The 16726-nt window shown below is 41.7% G+C and overlaps 1 protein-coding gene across 1 annotated transcript in view; it reads right to left on the bottom strand.

Moving 5' to 3' along the window:
* Window positions 1-16726, bottom strand: part of LAMB4 (laminin subunit beta 4) — a 102035-nt gene that overhangs the window by 16767 nt on the left and 68542 nt on the right. The window contains 6 exon segments of the mRNA XM_055301043.1: window positions 1412-1556; window positions 5627-5788; window positions 6415-6620; window positions 9282-9442; window positions 12564-12939; window positions 16001-16097. Coding sequence (XP_055157018.1) covers window positions 1412-1556; window positions 5627-5788; window positions 6415-6620; window positions 9282-9442; window positions 12564-12939; window positions 16001-16097 — 1147 coding nt within the window.

Here is a 16726-nt window from a genome sequence, read left to right as displayed (position 1 = left end):
CTTTGGATAATTAAGTAAACTTTTTTTTATTAGAGATGTATGAGAAATTAGACTGATAAGGGAATTGGCTCCAAGACCCAGTGAATGAGATGGAAAGCAGTGGACTTTGCCTTCTGAACCATCCCTGGGCCCCAGAAGTGTATCGTGCCATTTTGTGCTACTGGTCTGGCAGTTTGGCTTTGGTTTGGCTTTGGTGCCTGAATCGACCCGTACCTGCAGCTAATGTGTTCCTCAATCCAACCAGTTCCTGCATCTGTGTCTAGCCGATACCAATCCATCCAGCTAACTCACTGAAAATTTGCTTTTGAATACATAAAACATTCAGTAGGCTGATCCCACCCCATTCATTTTTACTGATTATTTTGGTCATTTTTATTGATTATTTGTACTGCCTCATTTTGTTCTTTTTTTTTTCTCATTTTGTTCTTATTTCAAAAATCAGGACTAGTGCTGCTGAAACAATATCTAGAAACATGGTTATGGAAAAAACGGCCACAGGGGTCTCTTACAAATATTAAACAGATTCACAAAGTGGTTGCAAAGATGGTAACAGACATCCCAATTGTCAGCTGATTCATGTGCGAAGCGTTAAGTTACTGAATCTGGAAGATGGTGATGGAGAAGAAAGCCTCTCAAGATTAATTCTGTATAGTGTTGTACCCAGGATGCATTATTTGCAGAGAGTGAGGTTTCAGGTCAATTTCCAGAAGTACTATTTGATTTTTTTTTAATCTCCAAGTCATAATTCTCTATAGTTTAAAATAAACCTCTTAAATAAAATAAAATGAACTTCTCCAAAAATAGAGTACAATGAAGGATAATGTCATAATTACAATCATCATCATCATCATCAAATTGCTCCTTTTAGTCAACCACAGAGAACCAATATGTAACTTGGAAAATAGTCCATAATAATAGCAATAATCGATATTTTAGATATCAACTCACTATAGTATTTGATATAGTAATCAAAATCTGGCATGCCTTGATCTCAGATATACCTTGTCAGCAGAGGAAACCATGGAATACTAACATTAGAGCATATGATAGAATCATCATGTTAGGTTTTTTTTTTTAAACACACACACACACACACACACACACACATAACTTTAAGCACCAAGTTCATTTGTTTGAAATTTTAACTAAATTCTAGCATTTTTTTACTAAATTGATCTCATACAAAGATATAGATAGATAGATAATAGATAGAAAGATACAGAGTTAATATTTGGGGATTATTTTCATTAAAAATTTTTAAATCAAGTGGTACATCACATTTCTGATTTAGGCATTTTGTTTCCACTTAATGTAATTTGGGATTGGTTGTGCTGTTGGAGTATACATTGTAAAAAAGAAAAAAGCAAAGAAAAAGAAACCAAAACTAGTCCTAATAAAGTTTTCTAATTACCTGACAAAAACTTTTTCAGCTTTTTGATTAAAAGACTCATTTTCTCTTTCTCAGATTCACTTTGGTTTTTCATATTCCTCAGTTTCTCGCTTAGTTGTAAGGCATTGTTTTTGGAGACCTCTGCCAGTTTACTTACATTTTTGAGCTGGAATAAGAAAAAAAATAACAATGAGGAAAAACACACAAGTAGGCACATTGTGTGATGTTTAATTACTTAGCTGGACCAAATGAAACTCACTAAAAACAAAATGGGAGTACAGATAATTAAACAAAAGATTCATTTTAAGGGATTCCTTTAAAAGGTGATGATATTATTTGTCTTCATTATCATGCTTTCTTAACGTGAGTTTATCTTGTGGCTCCTGGCTGGCTCAGTCAGTGAAGCATGTGACTCTTGATCCTGGGGTTGTGAGTTCGAGCCCCACATTGGGTGTAGAGATAACTTAAAATATAAAACCTTTAAAAAATAATGTGCATTTATCTTTTCAAACATTATTCACGATCAAAATTATTATTTGAAAACAATATTGACCTAGTGCTAATGACTTTTCCTGATACAAATGTAAAATACAAATTCTGTTTTAATGAGACTTTAGCCTTCTATAGCATCAGCAAATTACTTAGGACTACTTACAGTGGTCATTACACTTAACAAGTTAAGAGCATTTCCTTTTATGTAAGTTAAAATAATTACTCTTCTTGACATCCCTCAAATTCAAGTAATGTTCTTTCTTTGAAAGCTAAAAAGAAAGCATTCCTCCTTTTAATAACGAGTTTGAACTTGGAGCAGCCTACAAAGATAAATTCCAGATGCTTTGTACACTTGGTGGAGGAATGATAGATCTAAAGGCTTGCCCTCTAGAAGTGCAAATTCTTAATTACGCGATTTGAGAAAATTCGTGGGCTTTTCTTGAGATTCCAACAAATTAGAGAAAGAGAAAAAAACCAGAAAGCAATAGGACGATATCACCAACAAGTTGAGCTGTATGGAACAAATTAATTGTGACAGAAGTAGGGCTAATTAGGATCAAACACAATTAGGAAAAGAAAAAAATCTCCCTTTATTTTCCCACAAAAGGAACCAGCTTAATTTGAGCCCTATAGATTTTGTAGAAAAGGATTTAATTGCAGTCATTGGCAAACGATGAAACAAAAAAGAAATATTTACATGATTAAAAATATGTGTCTTCAATTTTTTGAGAGTCGTTCTTTAATTTTCTGGAACTTGGAAGACCTAAAAGTGGTTAGCAGTAGCTAAGAGGGATCTGAAAAGTTCCCGTCCCAAGCTAATAATGTAGCTATGTGAGGTGATGGATGTTGACCAAACTTCTTGTGCTTACCATTTGACGATATAGACAACTATCAAACTATGTGCCCCTAAAACTAGTACAATGTTCTATGTTAATTATATCTATCTCGATTTAAAAAGTCACTAAAATGGTTAGTGGGTAAGAACACATAGAAATAAAGCAAGAATTCTGGAAATAAATACTCTGGACAGGCAAACATAGAGATGAAATCTGTGTCAATTGGTCGATGCTGTATTCAGAAAGAGAGATTGCTAAATTACTTCACTCTTAAAACATCTCTCTGCAATCCATCTTCTGTCACAACTGACTCCTGAGAATTCTCTCACAATCTTTTCTGGCACTCTTCCCCCTTCTAATCAAGAGGAAAACAGCACACCATTTTATCTACATGAAAACCCCCGCCCCCATCCTTCCCAGTTCTTCATTTACCTGCTGATCAAGCCAGATTTTGCTAGAACCTGCGTCAGGGGCTATCTTCTAAAAGTAAAAGCTTAACACGGGCTTATTTAAATGGTGTGATGTTTCTGGTTTTTTGAGACGGGACAGTAAGGTGTGATAGTTAAAAATTATGTAAACAATCAAGGATTGTTTTAAACACCAGGATGCAGGGCCAGGATTTGTTTTTGTTGTGTAAACACTTGTGTTCCCCACATCTAGATAAATGTCTTGCACATAGTGGGCACTCAATGAATATTTGTCAAAAGAAAGAAGAATAATATATAAATGAAAACTACGTGTGCATGTGCATGCAAGCATGCGTGTGAGTGTGTGTGCAGGAGATATGCACACATATCTTTGCTGTGGTTTTCAGCCCATTCCCAAGCTTGGCCCTCTATCCTCCTGTTGACTCAGAGACCGTTTTTTTCAGGAGTTGGTTTTGGGTGCTTACAAACAGGAATGCTGACTGCTGTAATATCTAACATATTATTGGTAAAGAAATTCAGCTCTTTAAGAGATTTTTCTTCTTCATCAAACACTCCATGTGTATTGTCAAAAATGTAGCCAGCTAGGGCACATCGTCACCTTGTAATCCAGAGTAATCCAGTGTATTCACAGAATACCTAATATTGTATTCATCATTTCAAGGTGAATATAGAAGGTATTCACACATACACACACAAAAAAGAACTAAAGAAAATGAGGCAGTTAAAAACTATTCTCATTTATCAATGTGACTGGAAAAAAAAGTGAAAATGCTTAAAGTTATTAGAGACTCAGTTATCAGGTACTTAAATATTAAAACGGCTGTATCTTGTCTAACAACATAGGAAGGAGTACAAGGCATAAGGGTGTCTTCCTGTTAAAATATTTTCTAACATTAAATTTTAAACAATTTTAAATTTAACAGCTTTATTGAGGTATCATTGAAATACAGTAAACTGTACATATTTAAATATGCAATTTGAGATATCCAGACAGTCATACATCTATAAAACTACTAGCCCAGTCAAGATAATGAACATATCCATCACTCTCAGAAGTATCCTCTTGCCCCCTGGTAATCCCTTCCCCTCATCTCTCCCTCCCCATTTCCAGGCACTTACTGATCTACTTTCTGTCACTATAGATTAGTTTGCATTTTCTCGGCATTTATGTAAATGGAACCTTATAATGTGTTGTCCTTTGTTTGGCTTCTCTCACTCAATGTAATTATTTTGAGATTCACCTATTGCATGGATATAGCATAATTTATCTTTTCACCTGTTCATAGAGCTCTGGGTTAAGTTCAATTTTGAGCTTTTACAAGTAAAGCTGTTAGGAGCATTTGTCTCTGAGTCTTTATATGGATGCCTTTTTGTTCTTGGAACTTGAAAGTCACCGGAAGAGAAAAGGAGAAAAAATCTTTGTGATCTTGATTTAAAAGTTTTGGGTTTTTCATTCACATCTATATTCTATCTTGAATTAATTCTATTTTTATGATATGAGTTAAGGAGTAGGAACTGGAGCTCATTTTTTTGCGTGTGGATAACAAATTATTCAAGTACCATTTGTTGAAAAGACAAGAAAAATCAGTCCTCTTTCGTATACGTGTGTTAAAGATCAATTGATTATATATTTTTAAATTTATTTCTAAAATCTCCAATCTGTTTCCTTAATGTCTTTGTCTCTTTTGATGCTAAAGCCACACAGCTCTGATTATTGTAGCTTTGCAATGTCTTAAAGTCATGTAGTATACAACTCCCAACTTTGTTCTTTTTCAAAATTGTTTTGACTAATTCACTTTTTGCATACATTAAATTAAATTTTAACATTAGAATTTGTATATTCCATAGAATTTCAAATATACCCTTGAATTTATAAAAGTTATTGTTTACTTTGAGAAATCTAAAGTTTTCAAACCTTTGAGACTAGGAATCTCACATTTCTATGTAGGGTTTGCTGTGAAAGAAACATCCACATGAGTCTATGTCCTACAAACATATATTTTGAGTTCTTTCTCTTCTCTCTCTCAATACACACATGCACACACCACACACACATATATAAAATTATATATTTACACACATATGTAATATGTATTAGTAGAAAATGTCAATATTCACATGTATTTCTAAATGTACATTTAAATCCACATCTGGGGCAGCCCAGGTGGCTCAACCCGGGCGTGATCCTGGAGACCCAGGATTGAGTCCCACGTCGGGCTCGCTGCATGGAGCCTGCTTCTCCCTCTGCCTGTGTCTCTGTCTCTCTCTCTTTCTATGTCTCTCATGAATAAATAGATAAAAAATCTTAAAAAAAATAAATCCACATCTGTATTTTTAATCCTATGTTTCCCAACATAAGAAAACCTAATGTCTAGAATCTCTCCTTTCGCCTAGAAGCTAAATGGTGGTTTAAAATTTTCAGTTTGCTTTTTTCTTCTTAGTGCTATAGATTTACAAATAAACAAGAGAGACGTACTTACACGGTTCTTCCAACCCTGGACCTGGTCACTCAAATTTTGAATCACAGACTCTGCTTCCTGAGCTTGCTGGAGGGCATTGCTTGAGAGGGTCAGGAAGTCGTGACAGCTGGGGCCTTCACAGGATGAGAGCACACACGGCATGTCCCCTGGTTCTCCACACACCTCACAGGAGAAATGATTTATGTTGAAAAGGCAGAGTTTTTGCTAACACTATCCCGCTTCTCTGAGGCAAAGCACTGCTCTATGCATATGTGTTTCTTCACCAGTGGTTCATGCTTAGCGCACAGATGCAACCCAGTAAATGTGTCTAGATAATTAAATATCTGAATTTTTTGTTGGCAGCGTTGTGTCAGTCAATGCCATTTTTACGCTTAGAGTTTCTGGAGAAAACAGTCAAATGCCTAGCATTTCTTGCATGTTAACTTCATGTTTTTAAAATAAAAATTACCCTTTATTTATAATGAAGCAGTAGGAGTGAATGTCCATAATCTGTACCATCGTGGAAACAGCGAATAATAGGAATAAATATAAGATGATAAAATCAAGCCACAGTCTTACCCTGAATTTTCTTAAACTTTGACTTAGAAAATAAAAAATGCATATATGAATACATTTATTTATATTATTTATATCTTATATAACAGAGCATATCTCTATATATGTTATATATTTACACATTTATAAAGTATAAATAAAAAATAAAATGCAAGGCAGGAAATACAATTGAAGGTGTTTGTATGGAAAGCAGAAACCACAAACACTTCTACTACACCATCGTGAATATTTACCTTTTTGTTCAATATTTGGATATCTGGTACCGTAATCTGCTGTAATTTTTCCAATGATGAGTTTTCTTTTGAGCTTAGCCTATCAAAGATGGTAAGTAAGTCATTCCTGATTTTTTCAGAGTTTTTTATGATAGAAGTGGCTTCATTAATTTTCTTTTCAGCAGATAATGACCTCTGATAATGCTTCTTGATGTTCTCTGAGGAATCTACATGAATGCAAATTGAGGTAAGATTAAGTCTTGTGAGAACCAATGAAATTATATGTTGGTTATCAAGACAATCATTTCCCACTTTGACTAATGTCTTGGTCTCAACGACCAATACAAAATTTCACCCTCCTCTTCCTTGCATACACTTAATGGGGAAGGATTGGATAGAGAGAAACAGAGATCTATGTAATAGATGCGGAGCATTGAGATTTAAGTCCGCAGACATGGGTTTGAGTGTTGGCTTTACCCTTGAGTCTGGCTGTGTCCTTGAGCAAACTGGTTAAATCTCTTAGATTGTGCTTGCTTATCTGTAACATGTGAAGACTAAGTGAAATAAGATGAGAATACATTGTAGGGGCACCTGGGTGGCTCAGTGGTTGAGTGTCTGCCTTCGGCTCAGGTCGTGATCCTGGGGTCCTGGGATCAAATCCCATGTCAGGCTCCCCCATAGGGAGCCTGCTTCTCCCTCTGGCTGTGTCTCTGCCTCTCTCTCTGTGTCTCTCATGAATAAATAAATAAAATCCTTAAAAAAAAAAAACACTGTAAAGTGTTCCACAAATGTATTAATTGGGTATTAATTGGTATTAATGACTACCTATATGAACCCTAAGATGACAAACCAACCAAGGTTACCTAATTATATGGAGCACGAGTTGACACATTTGCTCTGGAAAGGGCCAGAGAATAAATGTGTTAGGCTTGCCGGCCACAGCATGTCTGTCACAACTTCTCAAGTCTGAACCTGTACAGTGAGAGCAGCCACAGGCGATGTCAACAAAGAGGTGAGGGTGTCTCCTAGTGAAACGCCGTTTATAAAAACAGGCTCTGGGTAAAAGTTACCAGTGGACTGTAGTTTGCTGACCTGTGACATTGAGGCTCATGACAATAGGTCACATTTGTGGAGTGCTTTCTATGTGCCTGTACTTCCTGTCAGTTTTCTTTCCAAATCTTCACAAAACATTGAGTTAGCGTTAGCGTGATCACCCCCATTTTACATGTGAGAAAATGAGGCTCTCATGAGGTAAGTTATTTGTCTGAGATCTTGCTGACAGAAGGATAAAGTCAAGATTTGAAACCAGGTGGTTTGATTCTAAAAACTATGTTCCTTTTTTATTTTTTTAAAGATTTTATGTATTTATTCATGAGAGACACACAGAGAGGCAGAGACACAGGCAGAGAGAGAAGCAGGCTCCCCAGGGAGCCCGATGTGGGACTCGATCCTGGGACCCCGGGATCACAACCTGAGCCAAAGGTAGACGCTCAACCACGGAGCCACCCAGGGGCCCTTAGAAACTATGTTCTTGAGCACTTCTCTATATTTTCTGTATTTATAGTAAAATACAGATTCATGAAAGTAATACGGCACGTTTTACTGCAAATGATAGTGTAGCAGGACTTTCAACTGTAACTCCATGTTTTAGGAACCAGAGGCCTAGAGTCCTGATCTTTATTCTCTGCACAACCAAAAGTCAGGCATGAGACCACCACACCTTCCAATTGCTCGGGATGAGTTTCTGCCATTATTTATCTGGCAAATTGTATCTTCATTTGGTGAAGTCCAAGTCAAATGTCACCGACTTCCTGGAGCCTTTCCCGGTGAACCCAGGAAGAATTCTGTTCCCTGTGCTCTGTTCCCCAAGTGGCTTGAAGACGCTGCAATACAGTCTTTTCGTTGTTTGGGGCTGTTTACATGCCCGTGCTCCCCAGTAGCCTGGAGTAATCCAGGGCAAGGACTTGCCATCCACCCCCCCATCTCCCCTGCCCTGCACACTGTCAGGCATCCAGGGGAAGCTCAGTAATTGCTGTTGGGCGGTGGGTGTGGAAGGATTAGCCTGGGAGCAGTGTTCCTTTCTCCTACCTGGCTTGGGTAACCCCTGATGCATTTTCTTTTTCTTTCTTTCTTTCTTTTTTTTTTTTGAGCTATACTGCAATAGAGTATAATGTGATTTTGTTGCATTTATTTATTCTTAAAATTTTTACTTATTTTCTTTAAAGTAGGCTCCACACCCAGAATGGAGTCCAATGAGGGGCTGGAACTCACAACTCTGAGATCAAGATCCAAGCTGAGGATCAAGAGTCAGGTGCTTAACCGACTGAGCCCCCCGGGCGCCCCTAATGTGATTTTATTACAATTAAAAACATTCTAGGAGGGGTCCATAAGCCTCACAAAAGTGCCAGGAGTCCCCAGCAGAAAAAAAGGTAGAGACTGCCTTTATCTGGCATGTTCCACATGCCAGGACCTGGACAGGAGAGCAGGGGGCCTGACTCCAGGGGACCCCGGGAGGGGCTGAGCAGTCATCAGCTGCCACCCAGATGGACACTGTCCTCAGCCTACTCCTCACTCCCTCTCCACCTGCCGCGTGGATTCTTAGACGGCAGTGCGAACCTTCCACGCCCTGAACAATTTTCAAGTGGCAACCTGGCCAGCAAGAATCGAGTGTCCTTTCTCGGAGTGTCACTGCTGGCTCAGCACCCAAATCCGCGACACTTGAGAAGTTGACATAGTCACGTACACATAGTCCCTTCAGTGGGTGTGTTTGCACATCCTGAAGCCTCGGGCACCGTGCACAGGGTGGGGGGCAACTCACGAATGGATTGTGCTCTGGGGGCCACAGCCTTTGGCATCGAGGGACAGTCCAAGCGCATTTTCTCTCTTACCCACGATGCGCGTGTCACGGGCTCGGGCGCGCAGGTGGATTTCTCTCTGAAGACCTTCCAGTAAGAGGTCTGCTTCATCCCTCATGCTTCCCAGCCTTCCTTTCAGATCTGGAAACTCATGCATGGCTTTCAGTTGCACACTTAGCTGCGCGGCGTGTTCCCTGGAGGGGAAACAAGAGCAAGTGTAGCTGAGTTTGTGTTACTTTTGACAGATCAGTGAAAAACCACATCAGCGCAGCCCTGGTGACCAGCGCCCTCCTCATCAGGCCCTCCTTCCCCAGTGGGTGCTTGGCAGCTTATGGTTCTGTTTGGGGTTTCGCTCTTTCTCCTTAGCCCAGATTTCTGGAAGATTTTAGCGCTCACTTAAAATACAATCCGCATACAGGGTCCGTGGAAGAAAGGCCTTGAGTCTTCCAGTCTCAACTACATGGACTCTTTCTGTCCCCCTCCGCTTTGGGTTTCCAAAGACATGTATTCGGACATGGTTCATTTAAATTGATGAGCTCCAAACTATGTTCAGGCTTTCTTTTTTTAGATTTTATTTATTCATTCATGAGAGAGAGAGAGAGAGAGGCAGAGACACAGGCAGAGGGAGAAGCAGGCTCCATGCAGGGAACCCAACGTGGGACTTGATCCCGGGTCTCCAGGATCACACCCTGGGCTGAAGGCAGGCACTTAAACTGCTGAGCCACCCAGGCTGCCCTATTCAGGCTTTCAACGCAGAAGTCCTCACCCAGCCTGGAGTAAAAACCGAGCTCTTTATTGAGAATAAATCCACTTGCAGCAAGGCTCCTTCTAGTGCCACTTGCATCCAGGGTCTTAACTGTTAACTCCCAGGACTGGCAAGGGGGTCTCCTTGTTGGTGAGAGTACCCTGGGGTGTGTTCATGCTCCCGACCTTCTCCCCGATGGTCTGCACCAGGATCTCTGTCCCTCTTCGATTTGCTGGGTTCAGCACCCACGGTGGGTTCAAGTAAATAATTAGTGTATCCCTCGTGATGAGGAAATTGGGTGCAAATCGTGAAGTGTACGGTTGGGGCAAATTGCAGTGTGAATCTCTGGGACTAATTTATTTTGGCAGAAGTGCAGAGCATTAACTGACGCTTCCCAGCATTTTCTGCTCTTACCCTCCCTTTCTAATCTACAGACTTTTCCTTCTGGCGCCAACTGTCAGGACTGTAATTCATCAGGTTAATAATAATAACAATGATGGTGATTAGTGTTATTATAATTGGTACCCTTGAGGCTCTCACAATGTGCCAGACTTGTCTGAGTCATTCTCACAAGAAACCGATGAAATAAGAGACTTGATCCCCCTTTCCGATGAAGAAACAGAAGCTCAGAGAAGTTAAGTCACTTGCCCAAGGCCACACAGCAATAGGTGGCTTCCCTTCATGGAATCTCTACCTGTGACGTCCTGGCTTCCCTGCCCTCCACTCCCCCTTTCATTTGTAGTGTACCCAGTGAACACGAGCTGCATAACTGGACCAGGCCTGGGGAGTACAAGCAGGGGAAGGCTGCCTCTGCCCTCAGGGGGGCCCCCGGAAGCACATATCTTTTTGCTGAGGAGGTCACGGAAGGCATCAGGGAGGAGGTGGTGCTTTGGTGGTTGCCAAGGAGGAACGGGGGCCCAGCAGGTGGAGCGGGACGGGCCAGGCGTGCTGGTTTCTGGCAGAAGAAAGAAGAAGTACTCACTGCTTTCCTCATCACTTCAGGCCTGGCCCTGGGACTCCTGCTTCTCTCGCTCTCCTTCTGCTCTACCCCGAGTCTCGTGGTCTCTGTGTAGAAGGCCCGCTGTGGATTGGCTCATTCTGGCTTCTTTCTGACAGGTCCACTTTGTTCACCGTGTTCTAGAACCACAGACCAGTGGTGTCTGGGCCAAAGCTCATTCTCAGGCATATTTACTTGGCCTGGACGGTGCTTTTTAAAAGCGCTGTTGGATTAACCGGCTCTGTTTTAAGGTGGGGACATTTCCATAAAAATCTGGATGTCTGACATCTCAGCACAAGTGGGAAGGTCTGGGGATATAGGGCCCCATCCTGCAGGGCAACGGTCTTTACAAGGCTACGGCTGGGCCTGTGTTTGGCCTGCATCCTGGCCTGGCCACGAGACTCCTGGGGGCCTGAAGGTGCGTGCTCCTTCCTCTGAACTCTCCGGGTGGGCCGGGTCTTCTTCCTCATGTAACTTTTATTATTTATTTTTTTTATTTTTTAAAGATTTTATTTATCTATTCATGAAAGACACAGGCGAGAGAGGCAGAGACACAGGCAGAGGGAGAAGCAGGCTCCATGTGGGGAGCCCGACGTGGGACTCGATCCCGGGACCTCAGGATCACGCCCTGGGCTGAAGGTGGGCGCTCAGCCACTGAGCCACCCAGGGGCCCCTCTCATGTAACTTTTAAGCTATTACCATGTACTTCTGGGATGAAAATGAATGACCTTATATTGACACTTTTTTTTTTTTTGCTACATAATCACAATCTCTTTGGTTTCTCAGTAGACTATGTGCTCCTGGAAGGGCGGGAACTGTACCCAGTGCATCCTGGCTTTGCCCAGAGCGGTTGGCAAACCTTTTCTGTAAAGGGTCAGATAGTAAATATTTTAGGCCTTGGGGGCCATAGCCTCTGTCACAGCTACTCCACTCTGCCGTTGTCCTAGGAAAGCAGCCACAGAGGACAGGTACACAAGTGCGCGAGGCTGTGTGCCAGCGAAGCTTCATTTACAAAAATAGGTGGCATGTTGGATTTTGCCTGTGGTGTGCTGAGCCCTGGCCCAGAACAACCAACATAATTTCTAGAAATGTTTGATGAATGCTACATAAATATATAGGTGCATATAACATATAATGAAAACAACAATGCATTTTGAGGAAACTCTCATACTTGCCATATGGCTTCATATCAATGTACGGGTTTCCAAACAACTGAAGAATTCAGGAAGATTTAGAAGAAATTTCCCTGACTGATTGAAAAAAAAATTGTATCATAAACGACCCTTTTTCCAATTTTGCATCTTTCAGCTCTGCTGGGGTTGGGCTTTCCACAACCAAGCTCTTAATGACTGCCTTTTTGTTATAATCAATGGCATCTGGAAAGATCCCATGTAATCCTAAGTAGGTAAGAAAGAGACAGACAAATGTGATCGCCAGCCTGGTCGTTAACTGAAAAGTTATTTCCCTAACGTCCACATAGGTACATTTTGAAATTGAAGGCTGCTTTTTAAAGCCCAAAGGATTTAAGGTAAATCAAGGAACTTGCTATCCGTGGCTTGCGCACAAATCTTACCGCGCGGAGTCCTGATAATCCTTGACTATTAAGAATTCCCCAGATGAGAAAACAGGATGTTTCAGAATCCTTTCTATTTCTGACAAGTTCTCTTGGAGGCCTTTGAAGTCGGCCTCGCAGACCAGCACGGTCTCTCTTTTATCTTCCACGTTAGCAGCCAGCCTCATTAACCCTTGCACCGCATCGGAGAGGGCAGAGACGGTGCGGTCCCAGTGATCAAAGCACTGGTGACACCGCGGACAGGCAGGGAACTCCCGGCCGTGACCCCGGGCACAGCGATCGCATCGCGGGCCGCCGACTCCCTCCCGACAGCGGCACATGCCCGTGTCCTGGTCACAGGTGGGCTTCTGGGCACCTTCTCTGCTGCAGTCACATGCTAAAGTGGGAGAGAGAGGAAGCAGAGGAGGTCAGTCACTTGGCCTTTTGCTTGTGACTAGCTCAAGAATAAAGTGCATTGCCCCCATCCCAAGGATGTCCCCGACGCCCATTTCTAAGGTGGACATTTAAAACTGGTATAACAAAAACAAACAAACAAACAAAACAACTAAAACTGGTATAAACAACAAAAAAAACAAAAAAATAAAACTGGTATAACTACATAGACCTGGGGGACACCTGGGGGGCTCAGTGGTTGAGCATCTGCCTTTGGCTCAGGGCGTGACCCCGGGGTCCTGGGATCGAGTCCCACATTGGGTCCCTTGCATGGAGCCTGCTTCTCCCTCTGCCTGTGTCTCTGCCTCTGTGTGTGTGTCTCCCATGAATAAATAAATAAAACTTAAAAAAAATTACAGAGACCTGGGCAATTACATACAGCACTCCTCTATTCATTCCACTAACAAATCAGTTTATGGTCTCCGGGTGGAAAATACTAGGTGTTGTCTTTACAGTGTGAGCGGTCATGTGTGGGCTCCTCTACCTATTTGGGTGACCAACCTGGAGGTAACGGTGGACGACATGCTAGTATCTACTGCTACTGCTCTTGTGGGTGACTCAGGTGTGTTGGTGACCCCCTGAGAATTCTCTCGACCACACTCTCTCAGTAAAACCCAGCCGGGGTGTGCCCACCAATGCTGTTTTCCGTTATATAAGGAGAACCAGTCCATCCTCAAAAAAGAGGGGGAAATCACTCTATCCTATTTACCCAAAGGAGTTGACCATCTACCCAAAAGCCTGCAGATATCATTGCCCAGACTTGGAAAAAAACAAGATGTCCTGCAGCAGGTGAATAGATAAACTGTGGTACAAGGGATCTTTTTCAGGGCCAAGAAGAAATGAGCTATCAAGCCATGAAAAGACACAAAGGAACCTTAATATCACCTAGTGATATTAATCTGAATCAATCTGAAGAGGCTGCGAACTGTAGGAGTCCAACCACCAGACATTCTGGAAAAGGCAAAACTATGGAGACAGTAAAAAAGATGAGTGGTTGGCACGGGCTTGGGGGAGAGAGGTGGTGAGAGGGGAGCAGGAGCAGCACAGAGGATCTTTAGGGCAGTGAAAATATTCCATATGATCCCATCACGGTGGACACGTGTCCTTATACATTTTTCCAAACCCACAGAATGGAAAATACCAAGAGTGAACCATAACTCGAACTGCGGACTTTAGTGGTTATAGTGTGTCCATGTAGGTTCATTGGTTGTAAAAAATGTGCCACTCTCTTGGGGGTGTGGAGATGGGGCTGGGGGGTATGGACATATGGGAAATCTCTGTACCTTCCTCTCAATTTTGCTGTGAACCTAAAACTACTCTAAAAAGAAAAAATATCAAGTCTTTTTAAAAAAATATTTATTTATTCATGAGAGACGGGGTGGGGGGCAGAGACAGAGGCAGAGGGAGAAGCAGGCTCCTCACAGGGAGCCCGATGTGGGACTCGATCCCAGGACCTGGGATCATGCCCTGAGCTGAAGGTAGATGCTCAACCGCTGAGCCACTCAAGTGTCCTAAATCAAGTCCTTTTAAAAAGGAGAACATTAAATTAATTTTGTCTTAGTTAGAAAAACAAAACGAAGCAAAACGACACTCCATGTAATTCAGTCAAGTAGGTTTTTGATTAGGGATTTTGAGTAGGGTGGACAGAGGTGTGGCAGGGACAGCAATTTCCAAAAGGTCAGGGAATCATTAGCTTACGTCAGCGGACTAACTGCAAGGAACAAGCGATTGAAGAATGGATTTTACAACTTGAGTAAAAATTCCGACTGCAAACAAAAACTGGTTCACACACTAGGCTCGTCAACTAGATACCATCTGTCCAGCACATTCTCTGTGGCCTGGGGGCCTCAGCCAGAACTCATTTGCAAAATTTTCTCTATCAAAGATGAAAGCATTTCAGAAAGTGAGATTATCGAAATATCAGAGGGGCACAGAGGAAAGAGACTCAGACAGATTTTCCAGGAGCCAGAATTCCTCCCTGGTTGTTAATGTAACAATTCCACTTAGAAAACTAGGTGGGCCCGGGGAAAATCATTGAGGGTATGGATTTGAATGGGGCAAGGAAACGAAGGCAATTTGTTTTCGCCACCGAAGCCCATTTATAGAGGAATACAAAGGAGGAAAGGGTTACCATGTGTGGCTAGGTAGAGATGACCATGCTAAGCCCGCCACATCTGATATTTCTTTGGATTGACCTCTTTTGGCCGCAGACTTTTGAGATTCAAAAATCCCTCCTTCTAGAACTAACCCAGATTCTAAATCTGTGCAGTCCAATATGGTAGCCACTAACCACATGGGGCTCCTGAGATTTAATGAATTGAACACACAGTCCTTTGCCTCATTTGCACTAGCCACATTGCACGTGCTCACCAGCTCACAGGCCCTGCATCCCAAAGGTGCTGATTGGACCATTTCCATCTCTGCGTCTGTTGGACGGTGCTGCTCTAAATCCCATAATCAATGTTAAGACATGGGGTGAAAGGCACTAGCACACAAACTCCACGAGATTAGGGGCCTTGCCCTATTGGCTCACAACCTAGTGGATCCAATAGGCACATTATGAATATTGTAAAATAAATGAATCAGTGAGTATGTAAAAGACCCAGAGTTATAAGATCCAGGTTGAGGAGGAAACATCCCCTCTGCTGCCTTCCAATGATCCATCTCCCAGCCTGTTCTTCCATCAAGAAGCTGTTTTCGTCAACAAGCTTCTAAATAGCAGAAAACTTGCTGCAAGTCATGACCTCAGAGGTCTGTTCCATCTTAATGACTTTGAGGAATTGTAATCCAGGCTTCAACTTTTAAAAGACTAACATTTAACATAGCCTAAAGTTTAGACAAAAATCTTTTTATAAGGCTATAAAAATATTATTTTCAAAACTAAGATTAGCCATTGTGATTTTTTTTAATCAAATAAAGGAATTTAAAATGTAAAATTCATGCTATGGTTCATAGCTTGCCCATAGACAGCCCTCCCTCATAATTTTAGAATTAGTAATACTTACGAATGCATTGCTCCAGTGGATCACCATAATAATTTTCCTTGCATCCACTGCAGTGTTTCCCATCATAGCCTAATTTACACCGACATTGGCCTGTAAGCTATGAGAACAGTCATGGGTGAGGAATCGACAAGCTTTATGATCTAAAACAAATAATGCATCTTTATATAAAACAGTTTTCCCTCCAGTGGTTTAGAACATACAGCTGTGCAAGGTCACAGGAAGGATGATTCCCACGGCCAGCAACCACCCTTGGCAATATCAAGGCTCAGGAGCTAATGTGTTTTGTCTCAGGGCCTCTGAATATACCGCCTGCTTCCAGCTGTTCGAGGACAGGTGGCCCCAAACTGGGAAATATACGCAGATGTAAATGAAAACAAAACACATAATGGGAAATGGGCCACATTCTTTTCCTCTACAGTTATGGGAGTTCGTGCATAACACAGAGAGGCCAAAGACCCAGACTAACATTCATCAACTAATTTGGCAAATAGTGTTTCCATTATGGAATGCACAATGGACTTTCTCCCAATTGGGCTAGTGTTTTTGCTCAAGAAAACTTTTATTTTTTTTTCCAATTGAGGCTTGGTCATTTAATGATAGTTATTTAACTAGGTTTTGGGGTGAGGGCTGATCCTTTGTGCATCATGCCAACTGGATCCTTGACCAGCTTTTCTGAAAATGGGGGAGGTTCAAAAATTAACAGGAGAAAAATAAAGAAGCAAATCA

The sequence above is a fragment of the Nyctereutes procyonoides genome, unplaced genomic scaffold, assembly GCF_905146905.1.
Source record: "Nyctereutes procyonoides isolate TBG_1078 unplaced genomic scaffold, NYPRO_anot_genome, whole genome shotgun sequence".
Taxonomy (NCBI): Eukaryota; Metazoa; Chordata; class Mammalia; order Carnivora; family Canidae; genus Nyctereutes; species Nyctereutes procyonoides.
The sequence above is the reverse complement of the archived record's forward strand: the minus strand, read 5'-3'. Positions and strand labels throughout refer to the sequence as shown.